The sequence below is a fragment of the Danio rerio genome, chromosome 12 (assembly GCF_052040795.2).
Source record: "Danio rerio strain M-AB ecotype USA chromosome 12, GRCz13ab, whole genome shotgun sequence".
Lineage (NCBI taxonomy): Eukaryota > Metazoa > Chordata > Actinopteri > Cypriniformes > Danionidae > Danio > Danio rerio.
In genome coordinates this window covers 33,746,065-33,764,172 of record NC_141032.1, presented here as the reverse complement: position 1 = coordinate 33,764,172, position 18,108 = coordinate 33,746,065, and the positions used below count along the sequence as shown (strand labels likewise).

The 18,108-nt window shown below is 31.6% G+C and overlaps 1 protein-coding gene across 1 annotated transcript in view; it reads left to right on the top strand.

Annotated features, from left to right (window-relative positions):
- Window positions 1-2: 2 nt before the first annotated feature.
- vti1a (vesicle transport through interaction with t-SNAREs 1A) overlaps window positions 3-18,108 on the top strand; it is a gene marked incomplete at its 3' end in the record, with an annotated part of 167,267 nt that continues 149,161 nt past the window's right edge. The window contains 3 exon segments of the mRNA NM_001313750.1: window positions 3-197; window positions 7,682-7,740; window positions 8,271-8,381. Coding sequence (NP_001300679.1) covers window positions 104-197; window positions 7,682-7,740; window positions 8,271-8,381 — 264 coding nt within the window.

The window sequence follows — 18,108 nt, the reverse complement described above, 5'->3', positions numbered from 1 at the left end:
ACCCGGAAGTGACGCGGACGTCAATAAGAAGCAGACACAAGCAACAGTGTGTAACGCAGCTCAGTTTATCGCTCTTTTAATCTTTTAAAACTAAAAATACAACATGTCTTCAGATTTTGAAGCGTACGAACAGGACTTTGGGACCCTCACCGCTGAAATAACCAACAAAATCGGACGAATACCCAAATTAGCCGGTGGTAAGTGGATGTTAGATGAGCTGCTTAGCCAAAACATTGGTGTTAGAGAGACATAAACAACTCGTTTAATCATTTATTTATGCAGCTTGTGTGTGTGGTCGGTGTATTATTTAGAAATGGCCCATATCATTTGGTAAAGAAGCTATAGTTCGGGATGGTCGTGGTGTCAGATGTCCAGTATCACATGAGTCTGAGGAGACAGGATTTAGGTGACATGGGTCTTGGATGTCATCTTGTTTTTCTTAGATTTATTAATGTTATATTGGAATTAAGGGTTTTTAAATAAATAAAAAAAGATTTATTTTTATATACCAACGTAGAAAAGAATACTATCGAGTGAGACTAAACTAATTCCTTCATGGTTTTTCTGTGTTGACAATTTAATGTACTGTATGATTTTAAGCATTGTGATTGATTGGTTTATTGTTTCCTGCATAATGAATTATACTGACATAAAATGCCATAATGCACCAGTTATAGGAGGAGATAATAATAAAGCAAGTTTTGATAAAAATAAAATTTGTGTACACTTAGTCAGGAGGAGTCTTTAACTTTTTTCAGGCCAGAGCCTGCGAGATGAAGTGACATATTGCAGAGGTTTTTTATTTTTAAATGCTGTGTGGGCCACCAAAACTTTGCCCTTATCTCTATGTTATACCTATTGTTAGGGTCAGGCTATTTCCAGCTCCAATTTATCATCTAGTAGACATTTACGTTAAACACAATAGCTGGAATGTACCTGTTATAATGTTACCTGTTATACATTTAATAGCTTTGGCTTCAAAATAAATACTTGAAAAGGACTGGGTGTTAAAAACAATATGGCAGAAAAATTTAATGTAAAGTTGGTAAAACTGCTATCAAGCTATCAAATATGGGAGATGGATAATTCACCTCACAGCCACACAATCTGTATGTACATCAGGTTTATTTTTAAATCTGACTTAAGTTATATATTGCTGTTCTCATAAGAACTATTAAAGACATGCAAAAAGACATTCAAGCTAAAACCATTCTAATATTATGCAAAGCACAACAGCCGCCTGTTTTCCCATTTATTATATTTATAGATCATGGAAATTCAGGTTTAGTAAGTAAAAATCTGGGAATTTGGCTTTTAATGGGAACCCTGATGATTTATATTGATTAAATGTTATTTTAATTTTGCATTTTAATTGATCATTTATTATTTATTAACTTGTTTGTTAGAATTATTATTATTATTATTATTATTATTATTATTATTATTATTATTATTATTATTATTTTTATTATTATTATTATTAAGCCTACATTTTCATGTTTGTATATTCAAAAATGCCTAACATGATCTCAAACTGTTACAAATGCATATTCTTAAGATGCTGCTCACCATGCACACATTTTATAGTCATATTATTTCTCATTGTTATTAATTGTAATATTTATTATTATATTATTATTCTATAATATTTATCATAATATGTTTATTGTCATCAACAGTTATTGATGTTTAATTTTTTGTGAGAATTATGCTTAATTTTTCTTAGAGTTTTTGTTTGAAAACATTTCATGAACAGCAATTATTTGACAATATATTTTTAAATACATTTTTTTTTCTGTTTAAGATTACTATTGATTATTGTAAGGCCTCATTTGTGAATAAATGTTTTTTTATACTGCATATGCGCTTTTAAAAATTAAAAAGCATCTGAAACTCTCTTTGATATTAATAATAGGGAGAAGCATTATTTGATCACCAAATCAACATGCTAGAATAACTTCTAAAGGATCATGTGACTCTAAAGAGTGGATCAACAATGCTGAAATTTCACTTTGGCCTTCACGGAAATAGGTTACATTCAAAAATATTTTAGCATAGAAAACTGCTATTTTAATGTATAAGACTGTTTTTCAATATTAGTGAATTTACTGCATTTTCCAAATAAATGGAGCCTTGGAGAGCATATCAAAGACTGAAAATTCCAAATAGATGAAATATCAATATATTACAATGTGTTTTGGTTTTGTTTATATTTTGGTTTATTTTTTCCCCATTTTCTCTAGTCTAAACCCAATCTGGTAGTCAAACAATTAATATTGGTGTCCCTGTAGTAACTTCATGGAGCCCCTAGAGGTCATGGATTCCTGATGTTTTTCTAACTTATTTGGACATCAGATGCTGTGTGTACTGCATAATATATAATGGATGTATGTGTTCATAGACTATAGGCAATTTCAATATCAATATCAATATGTCTGCACTAAACACAACTTCATCACAAATTTCTTACACTTATGGTTGCAAGTTATTGTAAGTTGTCATCTGCATCTGTAAACCTACTGTCAATACACCTGTTGTTGTGTTGTGGTTTTATTGCTCAAATCAGACAAACGTGTTTCCATGAGAACAATGTTATTATGAGATACAAATGATTGCAGATAAGTCAGAGCTCATTATTTGAAAATATCATCAACCTTGTATATATTTTGACTCATCTTTTTTGTCTTTTATAAATGCATCCAAAACAATATAGGCAATGTTAAACGTTAATATTTTCCTGAGTACTTTTACTGTATATTCTACTATTTTGGTTATTTTTTACATTTGTTTATTAAAACACAGCTTTTTATTTTTCCTGTCTAGTTGGAAAAAGAACAGAACCAGTTATGATTAACAGTTTTTTGTCCCTCTTTTTTTTTTTGTCATTTTTTACTTTGGTCTCCCATTATTTGATTAAATAGAATTACTAACAATCCTAGTACACTGAGGTTTGATTGTATATATAAAAAGAAGAAAAATGAAAAAAGTCTTAAAATATGTAGGATTAATATTAGAATAATTAAAAATAATTATCAATAATAGTTAATAATTAATGATAATAATCATTGGAAATAATTATCAATTAAAAATTAATAAAAATGGAAAATTACTTGAAAATGATGTACTAAATGGTATTAAAGCTAAAATCCTCTTTAAAGAAATAAAAAAGGCAATAATAATTGTAAATAAATTAAAATGAATAAATACTTAACTAAAATGTATAAAATACAAATAAATGTAATAAAATAAAAATATAAACACCTAAAATATTTTAAAGAAATGATACATTTTATATATCAAAATAAAACACAAAACAATTTTACTTTTATATATTTGCACATAAATATGTATAGATTATTCAAAAGTTTGAAGTCAGTACAATTTTTATAAATTAAATTAGCAGTTTTCTGAATTTAGTGATTCATGTTCCCCGTTTATTTCTGCTTTTGAGTTGCATTATGGGACCTTGATCTTCTTTCAACCTTGAAAAAGTGATTTTATTAAATTTTTTAATAGTTTAAAGTGATATATTGTCTGGGTTTGTAATGAACTGCCAGTACATTTTTTGTTATTTTACAAACTTATTTCTATCTATATTATTTCATTTTCTTATAATATTTCTTGTTATTTGACAGACCAAAGATCAAGGTTCTGTAATGCAATTCACAACCATAAATAAATGGAAAACACTTGTCAATCACAAAATACGGAAACTGTTTATAAATTAAACTGATTTTTTACAGTTTATTACTAGGCTGGTTTGGTGAAAATAGTAATAATATTTTTTGAATTGCTGCTACTTGTCTTATCAGTTAATATTTTGTATAGCTACTTTTTTGTTAGAATCATATAATGTTAATTCTATTCATTTATTTTGCATAACAGTTTTAAAGAGAGCTCAACAACTTTTTTGAATCCTCTGAGACAAACCTTAGGGCCAAGGGAGGTTCCAGTGCTTGCTTGAGTTTATTGTCTATAGTATTTCTGTGTGATTGTTGGCCTCACTGACCCTTTTTATTATTTTTTGAGCTGTTCAGGGAAGCAAGAGTGTGCTGTGGTTAAGATATCTTTTATCCTCTGGAAATACTGCTCTGGATGCTTTTGATATTGAACTTTTTGTTTCGCTCATGTTGTGAACTCTTAAGAACACAGTTCAGTTTCAGTTCAAAATTCAAAACAAAAATACAATTAATTCAAGATCTTGTTCTGACTCTGCTGCCTTGAAATGAAAAGTCAGTGCAATGAAAGGTCACTTTAATACAGTCGGCTGACTTTTAATAATATAAATGATTGCTTTTAGTCGGTAATAAACCTCAGCGCTCTGGTCTCATAATAATAACCTGATGCAACGTACGTTAACAAAAGGTGAGAAGGATTAATCACTTATTCACAATCACACAGCAGCATGTGTCCTCAGTTCAGTAAGCGCTGTCAAACAATTGCAAAACACGATTGGCTTTTCGTTGCATTATTTAAGCACATTGAAAAGAATGAGAATGTGGCGTATTGTCGAAGCTTAAATTGCTTCTTCAGAGCTTGGCAGAAACAAACAGCGTGTCATCAGTCCAACCCACCAACGCCTGCTAAATATATTTAAATAAATCCACCCAATATGAACAAAGCCATAAGCAAAGCGGGCTCATTAATGATGGCCAGGCTGTTCCTTACCCTTCTTCTCTTGTATTCAAATCTCAATTATACCCCTAAAAAAGGCGTTTTTTTCTCTTTCCTAGGTACACAGATTTGTTTGCGACCGACAATGGCGTCAACAAAGCGGCTTACGCTGTTGTTTGGCTTACGCATTGGCATTGTACAGTGTCACATGTGTAGAAACATTGATAAAGACCAATGGACAGATGTAATGCCCTTGGCGATTTATTTATTTATTTATTTCCGTTCATTCACTGGAGAACCTCCAAGATGTTTTGTTGTTGAACAGCGCAAAACTTGAAATTTGAAAATAATGCAAGGCCTTGCTCCATTAAACATAAATGCACTTTTTTTAGGTAGATTTTCACAAAGAGAATGAGCTGTCAATCACACACAATGAAAAATTGAGCAGAGATGCAAAGATGCGTCCACGAGTCGAACTTTTTTCTCAGTGCAACGCTTTTGCCCAAAGAGCAGCTGACCTTGTGGTTCTGGCCCAAGCACCTGCAATAGTGAGATGTATATTTCAAGCTGCCCTATGCCAGGGGTGAATGCAGGCCCCAGTGTTTGCTCACCTTGTAGAGAATCGCCCCTGGCTGTTTACAGTGTGTGGGCTGTGAGGTTGCACACGGATTTTAAAAATGGATTGATGACCACCAAAAGACATTGAAAAGCCAAAGGGCAAAACCGAAGTTCACTTTAGTTTTCCAGCCTTATTGACAGCTTCCCGGTTTGATACGGCTTGATGTTTTTTCTTCATGATTAGTGCGAACGCTTGACATGGTTTGATGTGCTTCAGTGGTCTTGTTTGATCAGGAGATGTAGCGGTGTTGTTTTCACAAGGTTATTTATTTATGGTGCGCTTCTATCATTGCAAATTTCTGATTGTAAATGGATAGTTCTGGTCCTTTTAATGCTAACCGGTTGAGACTGCATTTCAGCTGGACTAAAAATACCTTGATGTTTTGAATGTTAAATTATGAAGTATACTTGCAGATTCATGTCAATTACCAATGTGTTAAATGTAATAAAAAATCTTTACATTTTGATGACTTTTAATTAGGGCTGCACATTATATAGTTTTAGCATTGATATCGCAATATGCACAATAGTAACATTGCAGCATCTGCAGTGTTCAGTTATGTTTAGAGTTAACCAGGAGAAACCGTTTAGGACAAATGAGAATTGTTAATGCAGAGTTTAACCAAAATAGAGTGAGTTTTTCATTTGCACGTGTTTTTAAGGCCTGACAGCGTTCAAAGTGTTCAAGCACAAGAAATGTTACCATTTGTTGCTTAAATAAATAATAATTTTGAATTATTTATACAGTAAATACTTTTGCACTGTTTTTTTTATATTTGATTATTCAAATTCTGCACCTGAATACTATTTGATTGCCTCAAAAACCATAAATTTATTTTACTGTTATCTTTGGTTGTAATTAGTTGATTTTTGATATTTTTATGAAGGATTCACTTCCCTACAGAATTAGTCCATCAATGAATAAATTATTTCTAAATAGCAGTAAAATTGTTTACGTCAGATTTTACCAATATCGTGCAGCCCTACTTTTATGAACTGTATTTGTTATTGGTTAGTATTTGGAATATAAGAATATTTTTTTATGTATCACAATTGCCTAATTTATGATCATTAATACAATTTAAAACATTTTATTGATGGCAAAAATGTTTTTTTTTTAATGTTTTTTTTTAGCAGCTTTTACTTTAGTCTTAGTTCTTTATTCTTCTTTATTCAATAAATGTTTGTAGCATTATCAATGTTGTGCTGCTTAATGCTATTTTTGGATTCAGGACGCTTAGATTTATTAGAAAGTTAGATCTTTTTTAGATTATAAATATAAATTAATTGAAAAGTAATAAAAAAAATGAATTAAATTAGACTAGATTAGATTAGATTCAACCTTATTGTCATTACACATGTACAAGTACAAGGCTGCAAAATGCAGTTTAGGTCTAAATAGGAGTACAATAGCAGCAAGTGCAGGATATAGGTATATATATAAGTTATATAAGTTATAAAGTGCAATTATAGAAAAAACTATGGGTAATATTTATAGATGGATGTACTATGAACATTATATACAGGTTGCATTAACTATGAACAAAGATTTACAATAGATGAGGCTGCTATTAATAATCAGAAGTACGAAGATAGATCTAAACATAATTACAAATGAATATGTGCAGTATATATGTACAATTCAAGATGAATTTGTGCAACGAAGTGAATTAAATGTGTACATATTTTCCTATTATTCAATATTTTGTTGTATGAATTGTTTTTTTGCTGTTTATTTATATTATTTAAAAATATTAAAGTTATGTATGGTCTTTATTTATTTATTTACAATATTACTTGCAGTGACCCAAAACTTTCTATTTTGAAATAGTTTTTTTTAATGCTGAATGTTATATTATTATTATTTTTTTTTTTGTTACCATATATTTTTTGGTGGGACAAAATAGAATAGATTTATTGAATACAATATTTCATCATTCATAATCTTTGTGTTCCTAACAAAACTCCACAACTCCTTTGACAGTGTTTGTAGGTTTGTTTTACTTGCTTGGAGACATGGATACTGTGTATTTCACTTCTGAAAGCACATAAATGTGGTAATGTAGATACAAAAATCCAAAAAGGATTTGGTCATCCTCCACCCTTTGACCAAACTCATACCAGTGGCTAAAAACCAACACAACCTGATTGTAGTGATTGTGAGTGGGTGGCAGAACGGCAGAGTTTTGGCGGAGCTGACATCTCTCTCGTCTTTTGAGTTGCCAAGAGGCGTCTCTGCGCTCCTTCACTAGCTAACAAAGGCGTTTACACGTGGAAAAATAAGACACATCAAATATGGATCTTTGTGCGTGGAGAATGTGTAAATATATCTTCAAATGCAGCCTTGTTTTTATTTGCTCCCTTGTTGTTGCGGGGGAGTCGGGCTGTTGTCATGAAGCACAGCTCCTCCATCCACTGATCAATATGTTTTCCTCTTTTTCTCTTTCAGAGGAGAAGACACAGCTGGTTCTAAATGTCGACAAACAGCTTGAAGAAGTCAGAGAGTTGGTACGTCTTTGATCAGTAATTTCCACTCACTCGTTTTCTAAATAATGAATTTGGAAAAAAAAAAATCCCCCCCTGCATAAACAACACCTGCAATGTCGCCGGTGACATGAGACACTCTTCATCTGGCTGAAGGCTGCTCGGTGCTAACGGTGTGATCACATCCACATAATGCGCTTTTAAGTGACACCGCGCGACACATTTCACGCCATTATTGGGGGAAGGCACCGTGGCAGGTGCCGAAAGGAAGGATATGTGTCGCATGTAAATTGTCCCATCATGTCATGTTGATTGGACAGTGTAAATCAGCGGGGCCCTTTTGTGCACGCCGGTTTGCTCACATGTGACACGGACACATGTCGCAGTTGTCAGAGCTCAACCGCGCCAGAGGTTTTAATGAAGCGCCACATCCTAACTTGACTTGATTTACCGGCTGCCTGAATCAATGCCTCTGCTTGTGCATGACAGTAAACTAGCTAGACGTTTTAATTGTCGACTAGTTTGTTTACGCTGAATATAATTGCTGTTTCTAGATGGAGCAGATGGACCTGGAGGTTCGAGAGATCCCTATTCAGAGCCGAGCCATGTACAACAGCCGTCTGAAGAGCTACAAGCAAGAGATGGAGAAACTTGAGAAAGATTTTGTGAGTGTTAAAAACGTCCTTAGACGCAACAAAACACTGCGCGCTTTGCGTGAATACTTTGACTTCTTTATGTAAACACACGCACACACAAACAAACAAACACGTGCTGTGAAGCTTAGTTCTTCAACTTTAAAACCACCGAAGGTCATTGATATTTCCACTGTGGTTAATTCAGAGTGTTTTTTTTCTACAACTACCGCTTGGGCCAAGGAGAGCGGGCATGTATTTTTTTTCTCCAGATGTCCTTGTTTAGTTATTCATCACTCTACCTGCCCATGAAAAATCCACCCCACACACATCAAACCTTAATGAGACGCTTTGCCTCTGAAGCCAAATTTTTCCTTTGCTTGTTTTACATCACCATGTTTGTCTTTCTTACTCCTCCACTAATGTAGTCCTATTGAAATACATGTCTGTTGGCTTTCTCTGAGGTGGTCACATTTTCGTGGTACGGTTAGGAGAGGATAAACTGGACACACTAAACAAACTTTGATTCTTTAATGTTTGGAGTATGAGGCGCTGGCCTTGCCTTTGTGTCTAGCAAGAGTTGGAGATAAGGTTAATATTCTGCATCACCTTTTTCTGTCTCGTGTGGCTGTGAAAATACCAAAATATTTGTATACACATAAAAAATATATTTTTATTGATATGTCTCGTATTTTACACACAAACATACATATAAGTTTATGCATTTTTATTTGTTGTTTTATGTAAATATTGTATATATGCAAACAAATACATATGCATATGTGTGTATTTAGTTATTTTATTGAAGTATAAAGTAAATAAGGAGTATTTGACAATGGGTCATTTGAATTATTAGAAAATAATTCACATTATCTTAAATTGCGTATACCTATGCACTACGCTTTGCCATTTTTTTAGTATAAATAGTGCATTCTTAAGAAAATTATAAAAAGAACAAGAGCTCTTTAAATACTCAGATAATGCACTTATTTAGCTAATAAAAAGAATGCTAAACAACCTGCAGCTTTAGGTTCTATCGGTCGCTAAAGTTTGAATATTTATTTTGCATTGTTCCAGCAAAATTCTCCCACCTAAATGGTTAAGCAGTCTCCTGATGGTGAATGTAGTTTTACTCATGATAGGCACTATTTGGTCATTTGTTTTACTAATTTGGCAACCGTTAAAAGTTCGAATTTTCATTCATTAAAAAAGTTAGCATCCGTTTGGGACGACACTCATGTTAATTGTACAAGTGTATAGTGTGTCATTTATGATTCTCTCATCTAGATGCTTTTGTTTTGATTTTGTTTTTAACCATCGTAGGCTATAATTTAACTGGAATCATTTGGCGTAGTGAAACTGTAAGTTAAGACCTGTATGGAACAACTTTAGCTGTGCGGTTTCCTGAATGTAATTGTACACCTTGGAATATTCATTAGCCAATCAGAATCAAGCATTTAACAGCCCTCTTGTATAATTATATGGAATAAACTTTACAGTTAAAAAGTATATTTGTTCATGCATCATATATAAAGGGAATTAATATTTTAAAGCAAGTGTACTCAACAGTAGACCCACAGGATGCATATAGCCCTTCTGGATTAATTATGTGGCTTGCATCAAAGTGGAAATTAATATATATTTTTTATTATAATTTGTGCCTTTAGTGGTATTTACCTATTGTATCTAAAACTCTGAGAAGAACATGAGGCACACCACTTTTTTTCAATGTTCTTAAGAGTTTCGCTTCTGTGCTATCTGCCCTATAAAAGAAACCATCTTCAGACAGTGTGTGTAGGCTACAATCATATATCATATTAAAGATGCAGCATTTCATCTTTATACCTTTTATTGCGTAAATCTCAGGCAGCCCTCTCTGCAGCATTAAAAACAAACATTAAAATTGTGAAGCAAACAGCAGAGAGTTGTGGAGTTTGCACTTAAAAGCTCTAGAGTGAACCTCTTTCTAACCTTGTGTAATAATTGTATGGTTTTGTTGTTGTCGTCGTTGTTGTTTTTGAGCTGATAGGATTTGTCTTTGTAAAAATAAATTGCTGAGTTGCTTTGACTGGTAAGAATACCTGGTATAAGAATACTACTAATAGTAGTAGCAATTATAATGTAATAACAGCTTTTATAAGGGCATGCCACCTAGTAATAAAAAGCCCTTTAAAGTCAGTCAAACTGCTGGAATTATCTTAAAAACTTCTGATACAAACTGTCATTTGTGGGTCTTCACATTTGTTATGGTTTAAATTTGGGGCCACATCGGACCTTGGCCTCTGAACCTGCCATAAACCGATAGTTCACACAAAAATTATAACTTTGGCATCATTCACTCACCCTTTACTTGTTTCAGACTGGTTTGAGTTTCTTACTTCTGTTAAACACAAAAAATATTTATTTTGAAATAAGCTGGAAACCTGTGGCCATTGATTATATTTATTTTTACTACAATAGAAATCAACATTAACAGTTTTTTGGCATTCTTCAAAATATCTTTAGTGTTCAAAAGTTGAAAGAAATCCAAACAGAACTTGAAACCCTTTCAGGGTCAGTAAATAGTGAGTAAATTAAAACATTTTCTGTGAACTACTCCTTGAAACTGTTTAACACCCCAGCAAACAATTTTGTGTTTAATAGACTTCTAAACGTAGACAGCTTGGCTAAAACAAGGCTAAACTTGGACTGTCAGTAAAAATCTAATAGCCATCTAAGAATAGCCCAAAACTAGACTAGTCGTCAAATAGACAAATTAGATAGACTTTATATGTGTAGTCATTCATTTCTGATTTGATGACTATTTGGCCTATTCTTAGTCGTCTATTACATTTTCACTGACAGCCCAAATTTAGCCTGGTTTTAGCCAAGACAGCAATGCTTAGTATGTATATACAGTATAAAGCAAAATGTGTTTATCTTTGTCTATTTCTGCACTTTTTGCTAGAAAATACCTACTGAAGTGGAGACTTAATAATTTCTTTTTTATGCATCACATTGGTGTTAAACAGTTTTAAAGCACCTCTCTGTAGCCTTGTTCTCCACTCAGTTCAGTTCTTCCACCATATGAAGTCTCAGCACGCAGCAAGTTCTCTTCATCTGAAGTCTCCGCTTTCAAACCCAGCACCTGCACCAAACTCAAGGTGCTCTTGATATCAATTACCAGATGGCTACGGCATCCACAACCATCCAAAACGGCTGACATAAATGAGGAGATTTTTTTGAAACGGATCTTTTGCCAGTGATCTGATGTTGTGCCGCTGTGCTGATAGCTCAGATCACAGTGGAGATCTCTCGTCTCCGAGGGGCCTCACGTTCCTCACCATGGGCATTTAATTGGCCGATGATTAATCTTTAGCTTCTCCTGCTTGACTGTTGCCGTGCTTAATTATCATGCAATTAACACCCGCTGGGAAAGGTTTTGGTGCAGCGTTCATGGTTGCATTCCTTTGCCTTTCACCTCTTTTTTTTTTTTTTTTTTTTAGAAATATTTCAGTGGAAACTAATCATGGATATGCAAGATGTTTGTTGCTGTTAACATATTAAGCTGTTGCTTAGCATTTTTAAACTCTGTTTAATAGATCAAACATTTTTTTTGATGATTTTAGGAGCATGATTAATTCATTAGTCTTGGTAGCCTTATTTTAGCATCATTGATGTGCTATTATAGATTTTTAATATTTCAAAGTTGATTTAATTTTTTTATTTACATTTTTGCTTCCACTTTGAAAGATTTACTGATTTTTGCTGTTTTTGTAGTTTTTGAAGTGTAATTTTTTGCACGTGTTTACGCCAATGAAATCCATTCATTCATTCATTCATTCATTCATTCATTCATTCATTCATTCATTCATTCATTTTCCTTCGGCTTAGTCACATTATTCATTAGGGGTCACTTATCCAGCATTATGTCACTGTGTCACCACCAGAGATTTTAACTTTATTTATTTAATGATTTATCCTCCTGCTTGTTAGTAATACTAATGAATCAGGAGTATCACATAAATGAAAACAAACAGTTTATCTCATTTATCCCTTTAAGTAAATTTAAGGTAAAATGAAATCTAAAATAAAAAAATATAAATTATTTTTATTTGTACCAACTGAAATTGTCAAGTTAATTATACATTGTAAAAGTTACGAGAGCAAATTATTTGATTGTACTTTAATTTGTTTTAATGAGGTATTCAGGTCTAATTTAATATTTTTTGTCAGTTTAACTGAAGTAAGTTGAGAACTGGAAAACTAGAAAAGTTCTTTTATAAATAACTAAAGGATAATAAGTAATAATTAAAAGTATAAAATTAGCAAAATTTATTAATAGTGTACTTAACTAAAACTAAAATGTTGTTATAGTGTATGACAAACGTAAACTTAAAATACTGGTTTTACTTAAATACTACAACTACAAGAAAAAAAAGGTCTTATAAAGTCAATCCAGGGCCATATGTTCTTGCAAACAAAAAATAAAGTATGAGCAAAAAATAAATAAAAATCTCGAAAAATTGCAAAGCTAATAAACATTAATTTTTTAAACAACAGTAAAGAACTGCAAAGGGAAAATTAAGTTTTGAGAAATAAGAACGAAATTTGCAAACAAATATAGAACTGCAAATAAAAATCAAGCAAAAAAGGAAAAAATATTTCCATATATTCAACCTTGAGTTTGTGATGTGGTTTTCACTTTGCACTTCACATTTCTGCGCGTTTTACTCTGTAGACTTGATTTGACAAGGGGCGGAGTCAAGGGAACTTCGGCGTTTACGACAGGCTCGGACCTACCTCCATTTAAGTGACGTCATCACTTGGAGACACAGTATTACAGATGTGGTCTAACATCCCAGTAGGTCCAGGCCTGCCATAAACGCCCGATTTTTCTTGACTCCGACCTCTTGTCAAATTAAAGCCACAATATGAAACTTGCAGAAATGTGAAGTGGAAAGTGAAAACAGCATCGCAAACTCATGGCTGACTAAAAAGCAAATCAAAATGAGCATTGCAATTGACTGGACAGGTTTTTTTTATAATGTACATTTTTTTTTAATTGCAAATAATATTTTTTTTGCACTGTTTGATTTTTATTTGCATTTCTTTTTTTGTTTGCAAAAAAAAACAAAAAAAACTTTCCCTTAGTTTTTTATTTTTGTTTGCAAAATTAATTTTTATTTTTTAAAAATTGTGTGATTTGCACTTTTTTTTTTTTGCTCAATTCTTTATTTTTTTGTTTGCAAAACTTTCTTTTATTTTGCAAACATTATTTTTTTTTATTTTATTATATGGCCCTATCTTGACTCCATAAGGTCTGCTCAAAAACAAATAAAACAACAACAACATTGTTTCCTTTTTCTAAAAACAGATGTTTAGCATTCCTCTGTTTTAAATAAGATTGTAATTCTCCTGATTGAAAGGCATTTCCCCCCTCCTTGCCTCTTTAAGTTTATGAGCATTTGAAGAACAGATCTCCCTGAAGCCTGCGGTGTTCGCAAACCCCAGAAACTTGTCCTAAAGCCGGGAGATTCAGCTGGCTCCTCAGAAGTGCCAAATGCTTTAGCGTGGATGGCTTATCCTCTCTGCCACGCAACGCGAGCAACACACGCACACTTCTAAGAGGTGTCAGGCAGAGGGCCATCGCTGCTTTTTGGGGGGGAAAAAAAGCAGAGGCTTTGTTGTGCTTCCACTGGAAATCAAGGCCTTGTCCTGGCCTTCCCCTCTTCTGGCCTCCCTGGAGCTTCTCTCTCTTTAGCCGCTCACCCGCAGTTTGAAGTCTTCGCTCCATCATCCCACTCGCCAGACTAAGCCTCCTGTTCGGCGGCAGACGGGGACCGGCCGACCTCCTCACCCTGCCATTTTTTCAAGAGAAAGTAGGCAGATATCAGAAGGATGTCCCGAAGGTTTGCTCGCTTCATGATGGCTTCATTTTGATAATGGGGGCGCAGGGTCTTAAAGCTGAGACGCCCTGCCGAGGCCTTATATTAGTAAAAAAAAGACACATGCACATGCTCACAAAGCAAAATGAAACAAAAGCAAAGGCAAAAGTCAGTCAGGGGCAGTAAAAGCCAAACGTGAACGTCAATGCCTTTCGGCAGCGTGTTTGATTGGTTAAAAGAACAGATATAATGAAGCCAATTGGGGAAAAAAATAAAGCTGCGCATAACAAAGGGAAAAAGATTGGATTTGATGTAATAATATGCAGTAATATGTCAGTCTGCTCTGTTTCTCATGATTTAGCAGGATCCACACTTCTTTAATTGATTGGTTAATTGATTTAAAGGTGTTTCAACTGATAATTATCAGGGGAATTAACGAAACAAAAAAAATAGTTTTTTAAAAAAATAACATTTAAAATAAATGTTAATTTAATGAATAATAGCTGTTGAAAATGTGGAAAAAGTTATTTTTAATGCATTAGTGTCTAAGCCTATATGGAGGACGAAACCTGCAAAAACAATCAATAAATATGCAAATAAAAAAATTTATATAAATCCACAAATTCCTGCATAAATAATTAATAGTGCGGACAGATTAATAATTTGATAAATTAACAAAGATGTTGGGGGAATAATATTTATTTATGAAGGAATTTATTTATTTATTTATTTATTTATTTATAGTTTTATTTATGCAGGGATTTATGGATTTATCTACTTATGTATTTATGTGCATATTTATTAATTGCTTTCTTTATTCAGAAATTTGTGGATTTATTTACTTATTCATTTATTTGCATATTTATTAATTGTTTTATTTATGCAGGAATTTGTGGATTTATTTGCTTTATTTATTTATTGTTTTATTTATGCAGGAATTTATGTATTTATTTTTTATTTGCATATTGAATTATAGTTTTATTTATGCAGGAATATATGGATTTATTTAGTTATTTATTTTATTCCATATTTATTTATTTATTAATTATTTTATTTATGCAGGAATTTATGGATTTGTTTATTTATTTATTTATTTATTGTTCTTTATGCAGAAATTTATTTATTTATTTATTGTTTTATTTATGCATGAATTTATGAATATATACTTTATTTATTTAATTATTTGCATATTTACTTATTTATTGTTTTAATTATGCAGGAATTTGTGTATTTATTTAGTTGTGTATTTATTTATTTATTGTTTTTGCAGGTTTTGTCCTCCATAAGCCTACTGTTTTACCCACAATCTTTTACAATCCACGTTTATTGGTTTATATATAAAGTTAATCAATAACTAAAATAAAGAGTTAATAATCAATAAGTGTGATGATAATAATACTAGCTGTATATTAACAATTGGAAAAAGTTTATTCATTAGTTTTTTTTAACATACCTTGCTCTTCTTACTAAGATTGTGCACAATTCACATTTATTGATTTACTGATTTTATTTAGAAAGTTAAATAAACCAATAAATGTCAGGGTAATTACAGTAAACAAAAAACATTTAAAAAATTCATGAAAAAAATATTTTAAAGTAACTGCTAAGCAAAAAAGTATAGGATTATATTAAAAGGATGACCCGAAGGTTTGCTCGCTTTATGATGATTTCATTTTGATAATGGGGTGCAAGGTCTTAAAGCTGAGACGCCCAGCAGAGGACTTGTATTAGCAAAAAAAAAAAAAAGGAAAGATATCAAAACAAGCACATGCTCTCAAAGCCAATTAAAACAAAATTAAAATGCAGTCTGGAGCAATACAAGGTCAAAGTCACTGCTCTTGACAGCACTTTTGATTGGTCAAAAAAGACAAGTAATAGTGGTACAATTTAATTAAATTTGATTTATTTACTTCGAACAGTGTAATCTGCTCTTAAAAACTATTAATCAAACAAAAATATATAATCATCTTCATCAAAACATCTTCAAATGTAAAATCAAAAATACCAATTGATTATAACCTGTTTGATGTAAAGCGGGAATGAAGCACAAGCATATCGATGAAGCCAACAATTAGAAAAAGTTTAATTATTTGTTTATTTATTTTTAATACATTTTAATTTGTCAGTCTGTACTTGCAGGATCCACATGTAAAGATTTTATTGATTTATTTATATAGTTTTATTAACTGATACTGCCAGGATAAAGAACACAGTTTTTTAAAAGTTTTGTTTTTTTTAATTTTACAAATATGTAACAAAATATGTAAACTTAAAATGAAATTAATATTAGCTAAAACTTTTAAATATTTAATGGATAATAAAAGTTACTAAGGAAGTCTTTCTCATTTTTAAAATATCTTAAAAAAAAATTAAATCCACGATAGAAATTAAAACAAAAAAAATTAATAAGAGATTACTAAAATTACTTAATCTTGAGCTAATTTTAATACATTAAGAAAACATTTTTTTTGTAAATACAATCTTGTGTTTTTGTACTTCAGACTTAATTGTCTGTGTTAGTTACAGTAGTTAGTGTTTCTTTTCAATTGTTGAAATTTACTAGCAATTTTGATATAGACTGTAAAATCTAAATAATAATTTTAAATATTTTTGTCTTTGACAGGTTTATTTATTCAGTTTGAAAACAGGTAAACATGGGATTAAAGTGTTAATATAAACTTCTAACAACCACTTGATACAAAATTAACACTTATATGCGTTGATATTGTATTTTTATAAATATTGAAAAATATATTTCAAAAATATATTTCATGGTTACTTCATTCCACTCAGTTTTTATATTAGATAAAGGAATAAATGTAAACATTATTGACTCCTATAGTAATTGTTTTAGAAAGTTTTATTTATTTTAACAGAAGAACAGTTGTCTTTTTTTTGAGACAATCAGCATCATCAGACTCAATCCCTCAGTTCTCAGACACATTTCCTTTTATAAACAACAGATGGCGACATTGTTCAAGCTATCATGAAAAAGTCATAACTCGTCTCCGCTTTTAAACAATTGTTAATCAAAGCCATTTTCTCAGATATAGGCAGACCATCCGCTTCTTTTCGACTTGCTTCCTCTGATGAATCGCGATGAATATCCTTGTTGATGGAGGCTTTTGTTTGCTCATTTCAAGAGCAGGTAGATCTTTTATGAAGAGCGTTCAGGGTCTGGGTGAATGTTTGAGCGCAGGTTTCTAACACCTTTCCACAGTCAAACACTGCAGTTCAAGTGTTCTGCTGGGGTTTTAATCTTTATCAACGGTGTGCTTTTAATTGACTGACTTCTAAGACTGCTATACTTTTAGCAGCTGGCATCATATTTGCATGCTCATTTATGATTAACAGTGATTAAAACAAAAGGCGAGAACAAAAACAAACCAAAAACAACAACTCTGCAAATTAAATAAAGAGCTTAAGGAAAATGTTAATATTTGTTTTATTTCTTATCATTCTAAAAACATATTTATTTATTTAAAATGTTATTTTTTTATGTTTATTTATTTATTTATTTCAATTATTCAGAATAACAGATTAAAAATAAATTCAGAATGTGTTGGAATTTGAATTAATGATATTTGTGGAGAATCTCAACATAAAGTTTGTAGTTTAACTTATGTAAAAATGTTAGGATAGCGAAAAGAAAAAGAAAAAGAAAAAAAACAGTTTATAAAAGTCATGTTAGTAAATAGCCTAGTTTTTTTTTTTTAATACTTAAATGGAAATACAAGCGGAAAAGAAATTTAAATGATGAAATTCAAAAATAATGCTATTACCAAATGATTAAAACTGTTAGAATATACTTTGAGATGTATAACCTCATATAGGTCTAAATGATTGATGTACATTTTCACAGAATAAATCTGAATATTTATAACAAAGAAAAA